General features: G+C 30.1%; 1 protein-coding gene across 2 annotated transcripts in view; it reads right to left on the bottom strand.

Annotated features, from left to right (window-relative positions):
* The window catches only part of LOC130442332 (putative transcription factor SOX-14), an 80,483-nt gene extending 68,850 nt beyond the window's left edge, over window positions 1–11,633 (bottom strand). Inside the window, exon 1 of one of the 2 annotated variants that reach the window (XM_056776351.1) lies at window positions 10,906–11,633. In XM_056776351.1, the coding sequence (XP_056632329.1) occupies window positions 10,906–11,025 (120 nt within the window). In that variant the 5' untranslated portion in view covers window positions 11,026–11,633. Of the gene's footprint in view, window positions 1–10,805 lie in introns of both variants that reach the window. The other variant, XM_056776352.1, reaches the window with a different exon arrangement.
* Between the last annotated feature and the right edge of the window lie 1,183 nt (window positions 11,634–12,816).

Below are 12,816 nucleotides of genomic sequence, written 5' to 3'. Positions count from 1 at the left end.
GTGACAGTTCGTTTGTCTATCTGTAGTATTCACAACTCAAACTACATGTAGAAACAAAATAATTACATATTCGTGATCGGTATAAAAAACTAGCTCGTGAAAAAAAAAATAAGTTGTAGTCCCCGTCATTTCCGGTTCAAGTTTTTTGCTGATAGAGGTTGCTTATTACCCGAAATAAATTCTGCTTAAAAAATTTAACAAAAAAAATTGAGGTTTAAAGATAATCAGGTCACGTGGCTATTACTCGATCGTTATGATCATGTGAAACATTGATTCGTATCTATTTTTCTAATGCTAATGGAGAGAAAACAAAAATTTATATCAATAAAACCTAAATTTTGAAAAATTCACTGAAGATCTTACACATAGATGACAGTACTAGTATTAAAATCTTGTGATTTTTAGTAAGCTCTATCCCTCAAAAACACACGTGTATAAATATCTAACAGCTGTCGTACTATTCCTTTGGGTATTATAGATAAACTTTGATTGAGAAAAATGGATAGTAAGGAATTTCGTGTGTTAATAAAGTACTATTCAAGTCCATGTATGGCTTAATGAACATTATTTGGATTTTGGCCAAGGAAGATAAATCTTTTTGCTAAGAATAAACGAGGCGAATTGACCGCTAAGTTGGTAAAAACAGTGGACGCCCCAAAGAGATTGTCATCGACGGAAACATCAGAAAAGTCGGATGATCGTACAGTGAAGCTGAGACAAACAACAACAGATTAATGATTCAAAGCATTGTTCAAAGCACTTTATTATGCCGAATTTTCGCATCGATATGTGACAATGAATGGAACATGACTTTATAATTTCACACCCGTTTTCAATCGACCATCAAATGGACTCCTTGTGATGAACTGACTCCAAAGCGTGGAGACTCAAAATCCAGCAGGAACTTCAATATTTCGGAATACGCATGATACAATATACGACGTAGAGTTTCTGGAGAGAATGAAATTGCGGAAAAATTACCACATATGAAGAAGAGAAGTGCTGTTTATCAAGACAATTCACCGTGTCACAAACCAATTAAAACGATGGCAAAAAATGAATGAATTGGGCTTTGAATTGCTTCCGGATCTACCGCATTCTCCAGATCTACTATTGACTTTTCTTGTTTGCTGTCCTCAAGACTATAATTGCTGAACAAAAATTACGCGCCGATGAATAAGTTATTGCCGAAACTGAAACCTATTTTGTGGCTAAAGACAAAAAATGATAACGAAACATTGTATGACCACTATAATCGTTTTATAGATGTTTTTCTATGCTAGCGTAAGAACTTATCAATGCGCATATTATGTAAGAGTATCTATGATAAGTTATCTTGAAGTCATTCGGATCAAATTTTATTATGGCCAAGTGTAAACATGCATAATTTGAAAATTGTTATTGTCTCAACTTATTTGAATTCAAGTTTATTTATTGAATAAAGCATTTAATGTCAAGAAAATCCAGAGTGACAGAACCCCTTTGAATTTGCTACCATAAAATATTTTCGCAAGTTGATGAACATAAAAATTTCATTGTACAAGGTTTCTCCAACTAACTCAAGAGTGAATTAGAAGCAAACAATACGCGGTGGAAGGATGGCGCAGGGGTCAGTTACTAGCGCGGTTCTCAAATTTTTAGTTGCCTTAGTTATGTTATCGACTGCGTAACATTGCGAAAGCTTCAAGCATTGCAACCATTTTAGCTTGAATCCAGACATTCAATAATACTGGAAGCACTATTGGCGAAATTAATCACGGTCGTCCAAGGACAGCCACAAAGCCTGGAAACATTCAGTCAGTAGCAGATACATGAGAATGATTACGTTAAAAGATTCAATTTTGTGAATGCAATGTTCTTCAGCTATGAAGCACATTCTCATTTGGATGGAAACGTAAATCTCCAAAATTGTCGTTTTTCGGGAGACAAGAATCCATAGACCTTACATAAACGCCCGTTGCTTAGGCCAAAAGTCACCGTGTGGGTCGCTATGTCGGCGAACTACTTTTATGAAGATAACAGAGGAAATGCAATGACAGTAACTTCTGCACGCTTTGTCGACATTATTCGCAATTTTTTCGGGCCTCAACTGCAAATATGTGAGCATTATAACAGGATAGGGCCACATCGCACACCACTAACAACTCTTTAGCTGTATTTCACGAGTTGTTCCCAGAAAAGGTAATTTCACGATGAGGTGATATTGAATAGCCCTGAATTGACCCCACGTGATTTTTTCTTGTGGGGTTATCTTAAGAGAGTGGTCTATGAGAATAATCCACGAAATTTTACAGATTAAAGTTATTGAAAATGTACTCAAAAGGGTTGAAGAGTGCCGTCGAGTGATGGCCGTCATTAAATAATGTCGTTAAAATTTTGTTTCTTAACTTTTGATTCATATCTACAAATAAATGCATATAAAAATAAGTATAATGAATTTTATTTTTCCAACTAACGTAGTTATGAGACGTATTATAGAACCAAATAACCTCATACATGTTTATTTTAATAAATTGACCCCATTCGAGAAGCCATGGCATTTCTACGTATTTTAATGGAACAAATTTAAAATATTAATTAATGTAAATTCTCATTACCTCTAGTATTGTTTTCATTAAATCTTGCATTCCTTTGATGCATGAATCCATATAATTCAGACAGTGTAATGTTGATTATTCATTATATATGACGTTGTAATTCAATATTTAAATTATCGATTCAAGTGAATAATAATATAAACCTGAGTGAAATTATTTAATCCAAACATCGTAATTTACAAATTCATTACATAAATATTTTAGTCAAAACATTCGGAAACTTAAAATTCTTGCTTTTTTTTATAAATTAGCTTGTTGTTTAATATTAATTATTGAAATTATACAATAAGTAATTGTATATATACATAGATTCATAATTCAAGTTGAAAAAACTTTGTGTTTGTATTAGGAAATGTCTATTTATAATAAAGGAAGGAAAAAATGCTTGAAAAAATCGCTAAGCTTGAGAGACGTATCGCGAATTGTCAAGACATGGAACTTGCCACACGGCGCTGATAAAAATTATACTTCGATATCTCGTAAAGAGATGGCGCCAGATACCTCGATCGAATGAGTAAATTATAATATGACATGAATCAGTATTCAAAAACTACGAAACGCATTTAAATATTAAATACTGTAATTTTTTGTTATAGTGTTGTATTAATTAATTGAATTTGAAAATCTCATACGCAACAATTACATTGCATTCTTATGAAGCATGATTCATATACTAGTTTTGATTATTAATTGAATTACATTGTAATCCTGTCATTAATATTAATTAAAGAATTTACATAAATAATGAGCTATCTTAAGGCACTTATTTTATACAGGGGGAGGAACAGTTTTTATTTTAAGTGAAAAAATAACATGCTCTCATCAACTAAACCAATTTATCTTCAATATTAAATTTCGAGTTAGTAATTTATTTTTGAAAACATATATGACAGAATCATTTGTCAGCATGCAAAGTTTGCAATAAATTAATCAAGCAGTATCTTCGTTCTACAGGGGTGCTACTAAGTTTTGAGATATGGGAACACCGATGTGAATATGTCAAATCTGACAATGAAATAATAAAGTTTGACATTTTTAAAGGTGAAGTACTAAGAACGCACTGTCATACGAGTACTATAAACGTCTATAAGATCGTGACAGGCAACTCTAGTTCTATGCATATGAACCCGAAACAGTTGACCTTATGGGTCTTTCATGTAGAGCAGTATCCAACAAAATTTGTTCCTGCATGAAGCACTTCAAAGCAAATAGTAAAACGGTCCATTCTGAATGGAATGCCAGCATTTGTTTGCCAGAAGTTTTCGAAAAAATCAGGGAAACCAATCGCAAAAGACGAATCATTCTCCACCACGGCAGTGCGAGCTTTCACACATTATAAAAAACAAAAACGTTTTTGAACAGTTAAAACATCGAATTGGTGGATTAACAGCCGTTCAGTCCTTGTTTGGCACCCAATTATTTCTTCTTATTCCCGCATAACAAAAATAAATTGCGAGGTAAACGCTTGTCTACACCTGAAGAAGCGGTTTACGTTTTTAAATCACGTTTTGGAGGTACCTCAATCGGAATGGAAAAAAATGCTTCTACAATTGGTTTAAACGTTTGCTGAAGTGTAAAACAATAAAAATATTTGCTTTTATTCGTCTATCTCGAAACTTAAATAGCATCCCTCTTATTACTGAAGTTTGAAATAAAATAAACAAAACAGTTTTGGTAATAGTCAGTGCGAAATAACTACTAACTAGGGTACGTTATTTTCGTTTAATTCTTTCCAATAATATATTATCCTATACAAAAACATTTACGGCCGTCCGGAATGACATAAATTGATGATTGATTTAGAAATGTTTGGTAAACGTGAGATGATAGTCAATTAGCTGGGATATCTACTGATGTTCAATTCCTCCACTCACGAAAATGAGAAGTTTTAAACGATTGAATACCACTCGGCATATCGTGGGGTGTGAGTGAGGATACAGCGGATACAGCGTGTCCTAGGACTAATAGAAAAAAGTTTGATGTATATAAGTTGCATCAAAATAATGTTAGTACTTCATATAAACTTTTCTATTACAGACTCTAGTTTTCTTATAATTGGCCTCCAAATTTTGAATTTAAATTTCGTCTTCATTTTCAATTCCCGTATTGTTAATTTGATCTTCATATAATTTTCAACATGTTTATAATGGTGGATAGATTTAGAGTATTGCCATGAAGGCAGAGACAGAGTACTCATAATGGTTATTGATACAAAATTTTTGACGAAGGGATGAAATTACCGAAAAAAACTTTCCTATACATTAAGCTAAAGAAAATAGATCGGTTGGTTCTCTTCGACATAATATGGAATTGCTCTTGCAAGAACAAATAAGTAACTAAAGTAGACTTAGAAAGTGCGTGAATTTGGGAGGCGCTCAATATTGAATATTTATCATACCAACGTTAGTTTTAACTGCTTTTATCAAAATATTTTGATAAAGACATACAAAGCTTTGTTTAAATTATGGATTTTCTAATAGAAAATATTTTTCTGGCTAAATCAGTATACTCAACATTGGAAAAGTAGCATCAATTCATTTGCAATTTGCAATAAAAATAATCAAATCAAGTAATTTTGAAGCATATTTGATTTAATCCTATACTTCTCCGCAATAGATTTATCTGTAAAAAATATCATCCACATTGTATTCAGGATGCTCCTAAATAGCTGTTTCTAAGATTTTACGATAAAACTTTAGGTTATACACGCTTATTTTCAATATAATTGAGAATTTGTACCTACTAAGAAATATATTTAATCATAAAAAAATTAAATTGAAGAAGATAAAGTTGTCACTACTTCTGGGCCATATTTGAGTTAAACTGTCTCAATATATTTGTCAGTATTCAGTAGAAACATTTTTACTAATTACCACTCGTATAATAAACATTTATTGTTTTCAAGTAACTTGATCAGATAGGTATATCGTTAAATACTTCTTCCAATAATTGATTTAAAGAAAAATCTGATTAAGATAAACATTTTTATATGCCCTAAATTAAATAAATATTATTATAAGTATAACGCGAAAAATGTTTAATAAACAATGCGATTTATAAAAGTTCATTGTAACTAAATATAAATATCAAGACGTATCGTTAAACTACTTATTATAGGTAAATATTTTCACTCATAATTAATTTTAATACCTATATAAAAATGTATAGTAATTTATAATCAAACAGGACTAACATTAATTAGTAACATTCACATAACCCGCTATCATTAATACTCCAGTCATTATAGGGGGTTGACCTCGGAAAATCGACATATTATCACGTAAAAACTTGTACTTTGTCATCATAAAACCATTCTCAAAAGTCACATATAATTATAGGTCACAAAAATCGATTTTATTACGTTTTTTTTTGCAAATATCTCGTTTTCTATGGCTTTTCGCTATTTGTATTGAACATTTTTTTATACCTTGAACTGTTTTAGAGATAGAGGCCGTTAGAGCAGAATTTACAACCCCAGGCATGGGGTTGAACAATGCGTAACGAATTCCTGGAATCTATCATAACTATTTTACCACCTGCACCAGATGACTTACTCAATATAATATTCTGTAACTGCAAAAGTGGCTGTGGCTCAAGATGCGGATGCAGGAAAGCGGGGTTACAGTGCTCTTTAGCTTCCGGCCAGTGTAATTAACAAGCTTGTCTTAAAGGTGTATTATGTCAGACCCATATTAATAATGATAGAACCTCTGACCCAGAAATCATGAATGACTTGGAGACAAATGTAGTTGAAGACGGTAAAACAGAGAAAATGAAATTTTGCAGAAGAGAGACGATTATGGAAAAGAAGAGAATTGAAATTAAAACTTGTTCTCGAAATTTTTATTAATGTAGGTAATAATAAATTTATAAAATGACACGTTCAATGAAAGGTTTTAAAAATTTATTTCTTTTCTTCTTTATTTATACAGAAAGTCATTAGTGTAAATTAAAATACAATTTTGGTATATTCCTCAACAATTTCTTAATTATATGGCCAGGTAGTGTTATTGAATAGATAAGTTACCAAATAAAAAGAAATTAAATTTAAAAGTTAATAAAAAATGATAATTAAACATTTACAAATAGCGTCAAATTCATAGAAAACGAGATATTTGCAAAAAATGTGGAAAAAATCGATTTTTGTGACCTTGGACCCCTGGTTTTAAAACTTGCAACTATCTAATTATATATGAACTTTGAAAATAGTTTTAGGATGCCAAAATACAAGTTCTCACGCAATAATATACTGGGTATGTCGATTTGCCGAGATATTCATCTAATTTGGCCTAAGATGACTGGACTATTTTCATGGTCAATTTGATGTTTGAAATTTGAAGGGTAAAAGGACGAACTATATTGAATAGTGTAACATTTTTTTTTTATCTATAATTCTGTTAATTACCTCATATAACTGTTTATTATTGACATCAATTAAAACTTGTGAATTCTGTAATGAAAGATTGGTAAAAAAATAGTATTAAAGCACTGAATTCTTATGAAACTAAAGTAAAAGCACCAGATCCAGATAGTGTATCTGTATCTAACACTTTGTAGTTTGATCCTAAAAATTAAGAAAACAATCATTGTCTCCATCTATCGGTTAATAGGTAAATTAGGAATAGGAACCCCGTGTAGTTACCACGTTATATAACTGACTTTCCCTCATACAGAGGAGTAAACAAGACATGTTTGGGTTGTTATCAGGTAGATCCTGATAGTTTTGTGAATTTTAATAGGATGTTGCTACGGCAAAGACTGTTAAATACAGGTAAATTTCAAATTAAGAGTATATTTTTGACACTTTATTAACCAATAAAAAGACTGAATGTATATGAACATTCATAGTTTTTGTTTGACGTCGCTGTTTGCTTATCAGTCTGCCGTTATTGACTTCCATCATAAACGAATTTTATTTTTTTCCGTCGGCCGTTCATAGCAACTTTTGTAGCAATAGAAAAGAGTCGATGCGTTTGTTTTTGTGACGTTTGTCCCAATAAAAAAAAACTCTTCGTTATTTTCCATAATATCGCCCATAAATACCGGATTACAAATATAAACAGAAAAATATCACGATAACAAAGAGCAGTACACACGCCAAAAGGAATAACAAAATTTTCAGGTTAACGGCAGCAACGTAAAGGTTATGAATAGGGTGGAGAATTTACTAGGAACGTCACCCGCGAACGGCAACGGCAAACGGAAAGTGAAGTTCATGAATCGGCCTCTGACCTGCGGGGCTGGAAATTAAAGTTACTTTAAAATGAAGGATGTGTATACTTTGGGTACACCTATTTTTGATTCGTTTCAGTGGTTTCAATGCTATGTCGACTATACGTACAATAAAGAATATATTGTGTCAGGAAGTAGATAAAAATAAATTCGGGCAAAAATAGGAAATTCTACATATCTACGAAAATATTGGCATGGAGAAGAGAGCTCAAGCCGTCTGTGAAAATGATATACCTATAGCAACTGTTTAATGTACCAAGAACCACCTTTTGAGGAAAATTTCATGGAAAATATTCTGAGTGGAAAAATGGGATCTTCCCAATGTTTCCTCCAGAAAAAGTAGAAAATATTGTTGAATTAATTAAATTTATGGCAATTAGGAAGTTTCTTATAAGAAAAATTAAATAAAATATAAATTTATCCGAGTATATCAGCCAAAATTTAACTAAAAGTTTATTAAAAATAATTAAGTACCTACTTGCATTCGTCAGATACTGATAATTACAATTATGTGTATTTTTTTGATACTTAATTAGAATTGTACTATTTTGTTTTTAAACATTTTATTTCAATTTTGTTATTAGTTTAGCAGTATTAACAGATTGTCTGCCACTGGTACTCGGTGATGTCTGACTTTGTTTATGCCATGTCTAGTATAGGACCATTGGTACCTTTAAATAAATAATGCTTATTGTATATATAAAATAAAAATCTCCTGAACTTCTAATATCTATTTGTACCTAAATTTCTGAGTAGTTTGCATTTTTCTTTATCACTATTAGTATATTGGATTATTTTATCTAATGGATTTATCTACTGTATTGAATTTTATGGACCGTTTTGTATCCCAAAATTCCAAATGTTAATATTTCACTATATATAATTGAGATAGAATCAAAATTGTGTTTTCTGTAATGAAAGATTTGGATGAAAATAATTTTGGAGCAACATATCAACTCTACTTAATTTGTTATGAAACTGAGAACCTATTTTATTGATCATTTGTCAGCTAAATGTCTAAATAGTTGGTACTTTTCTTTTTCAAGATCACTATTAGTACACTGGATCATCTTATTCAATGGATTTGTCTACTTTATTGAAATTTCTACAATTAAAGATTTGTAAAAAAATTAACTTTCTCATGTATCGAAATAACTATGTTTTGTTCATTCGTTTTCCCAAATAGACATTACATTTTTCTGTATCGAGACTACTATTAATTAATTAAATTAATTAAAATTGTCTACTGACTTGAATTTTATGGATGGTCAGAAAATTTTTTATCCCAAATCTCGATATTTCATACATTTCACTTGCTTTAAAATATTTTATCTAACGCATGATCAAATTATATAAAAAAAAATACTTAATACTATTTTTTTTTTTGAGAAGTATTTCCCAAACTAGTTACAGACCATAACATATATATTAAAATCTAAAAAAATATAAAATAAAATCAATAACATAATTTATCCAGCATATTATAATCAAGAATATATTTGTAGGAAAATAGTTAAAAGCATGATTTAATGAAATATTTTTTAATGTGTAATATTAGAAGGGGGTGTATTTTTTAGTCATCAGGACCACTTGAAGGAATAAACCCCAGTATTAAGCCCACAAGTAGGTATATTGGATTCAAATTCACTTAAATAAACCTTGTTGATATCAAGAACATAATTTAGAATTTAGTAATTTCGGATTATAGGTTGACTGCCTCTATTGGCATCAGTATATTATAAACATCAATTCATACTATAAATAATCTTCAATCTAATGTATGAGTCTAATACAAGGTCCTTTTATTTGAAAGCAAATTGGTATTTCGGAATATACAAAATATTATCGCTGATTATGTGATGTCACTACAATATTTTTTGAGTCGCTTAGATAATATAATATCTTTCCAAAAGCCTAATTCACTAAGTTTTGGAAAACGTTCAAAGTAAGAGCTACTTTTCTAAAAAGTTAATTACTCTGAACACAGATTTGATTTAATTCTCCCTACGTACGTAAAATACATAAATATAGTGAAATATATTTCAAAGGTTTTAATACAACAGAAATACATCAATTCAGTATTGTCGTTTAACTTCAATAAAATGTTCACCAATGTATGAAAATTTAAAAAATATATCAACCAATGGTATCACCTGATTATACTCAACTTATTCTTAATGGGTATAAAAATAGCAATAAGTACTTTTAAAGTACAAAAATGTTAAAATTTCAGATTTTTAGTCAATTCATTGCTACATTAAATACGTTACTTATTTGTGTCATATTGAGAAAATACTATGCTGCTATTTCTAAGAATAATAATTATTAATTTTAAAGTTTGTTACTTATTACATTCTTTAGATAAATATATATTACCTAATAAAATATTAACTCTTATTCAGAAATCTCAAGCTATGTAGATTTTTCCAATTATTAGTGGAACTTATACAATATTAATTGGGATAATAATAATTGATATACTCAAGTATTATTTTATCAAAATAGGTTGAAGAAAATTACAATTGTCAATAAATTTTATGGTCTACGTATTTTAAATAATATTATCAAAATGCAAAATGTTAATTCTTAACTTTTGAATAAACCATATAAAATGTGTGAAATCATTGTGGTCAGCAAAATTTCAATCATCCGAGAATGTGTTGATAAATAATTATTTATCACATTTTTCTTGTTATTTGTAATAAACTACATAATTATCACTTTTTGGTAAACAATATTCTATTCACTTGTAACTTATTTTTATCCTAATATGCCTGTATAGCTATGAAATTGCGAAAAAATTTAAAGATCATAACAGAAGAATCCTAATGATTAAAATAAAAGAAAATATTCCAAGCACAAATTGCTACAAGTCGGAGAAGCATGCAATTTTAAAAATAATTTTCGTGAAAATAATAACTTCATTTTTTTACTATGACAAATTACGAAATGCCTACTTAGTTATGAATCTCATACCTGCTATAAATAAGTTTTAAAAAACGTTATCCAAAAGTAGTCACAAAACACTTCACAAAATTTTTTCATAAAAAAATAATGTTAAGAAAATCCCACCTACCTGAGTAGCATCAGAGTAGGGAGTAGCAGAATTTTTATCAACCAATTGCGAACCAAAAATAGGCTGACCACTCAAAGAAAGTGTCTCCGATCTTGAAGAATCCATATTTTGAGGCAACATATCCAAATTAAATAAATAAAAAAAAAATCGCACAACACCCACTAAATCGAGTCACTTATAGCAGGAGAAAAAATTTGTCTAAGTCCTAAGTGCTTTGCACCCAGCTATCTTAGCATATTACACTATCTCCTTCAATGGTTAGATGTATACTGAAAACACGAACTGTATGTTTTGAGTTTGTATCTCAACTCAGCTGTTCTCCTCTATGGCGAGCGAGGTGGGGTGTGAGATTGCGCAGTTCTGTTGAATCGGAACCCCGGACAGCTGATGATAGGTATATGAATCTGACACTTGTATGTTTTTTTGTAATAAATTTACCCTTCAATCTATATGCACTACACGAGATATTATTTTCGACAGTTAATCAATCAATTAATTACTATTATTCATCAAGTTCAATATTAACAAACAAGTCGAAAAGTGAAACTTTTTTTTATGAATAAAGTTTAAAGAAAGTTCAAATTTATTTTTTAGTTTTTGAAATTTATGGTGACGGTGCGAATCTAACTTACACTACGCGAAAAAGTTCGTCAACATCTAAACAAAAATAAACGTAACGTTTGCATACTACTAACGATACATAAACACTGAACAGTTGAATAGCGAATAAATAGAAAGAGAAGACTCGTTTATACCCCACCTTCAATACGTATAGTTTGATTTTCTATCGCTTGGAGCCGCTAGTTGAAGGTGTTGTGGAGAATCTTAATCGAATCTGTCCGCAAGGTTCCGCAAAATATATTCACTAAATAGAAAAATTTGAATTATTTTTAAGAGAAAAAAAAATGGTGATTTTAATATATGTTTTCGAAATATGAAATCATTAAATTCGAATTGTCAAATATATTTAATGATGAAAATAAAGTAAAGGGGAATATAAGTGAACCTAGCTTAAGTGCAAACTTTTTCTGAAGACAATAATATAGATATTGGAATACTCATTTGATAGTGGAGAAATACTGCACTAATTAAAAATATGTTGATTTTCGAATGCGACAATGGGTCACACATATTTGAAATTGAATATTCTTCAATAATCTAACAATCATTGGTTGGTTATAATTATTTATTTATTTGATATCCAATGTCAAAACATTTCAATTATCTCTATGTATATAATTATTTGAGCATTTAGATAAAGTCGGATTTTTCAATTGAATTTGCGCTACCTTTAAAAACAACACAATCTACAAATTAAGTATCTATAAACCAGCGGGTGCATCTGAGGTCTGAAATGCTGTGCCGATGTTTTTATTTCATTATTTAAATAGATAATAAATAATGTTGCAGCTGTGTTCTGCTCACAACTTGCACCGAATGGAAAAATTGATGGTTTACGAGTTTTTTAGTCGGAAATTGATGTATTTTAGGTTAATTTCGGCATAATTTGTGTCGTTCTCGTTGCTAACTAGTTTAAAAACGGAATCATTGAAAAATTGGGCTGGTAAAGTTCGTAGATATATTAGGGAGTCTTAATCCCATACAATAGTACAGGGTGATCTCCAACAATAAAATGATCACAAAAATACTGAAATAATTTGTACGGTAGTAATTTAGGAGTTCAAGTTTTATTTGATAATAATAATAAGTATTATTATGATAGTAACTTCCAAAGTGCTCTGATTTGTTCACATTTATTTCATGACATTAAAAATTTTCAACAAAGGAGAAAAATGATAACCTTAAATAATTTATTGGATACTCCATTGAAAACTAATTAATTAAGTAATTAAGAGTCAGTGTCGTGTTACGAGGGTTGTCTAAGAAGTTTCTGATCTTAACCTAGAGATG

Source organism: Diorhabda sublineata, chromosome 4 (assembly GCF_026230105.1).
Source record: "Diorhabda sublineata isolate icDioSubl1.1 chromosome 4, icDioSubl1.1, whole genome shotgun sequence".
Classification (NCBI taxonomy): Eukaryota; Metazoa; Arthropoda; class Insecta; order Coleoptera; family Chrysomelidae; genus Diorhabda; species Diorhabda sublineata.
Note: the sequence above shows the minus strand (reverse complement) of the source record. Positions and strands in the feature narration are given on the sequence as shown.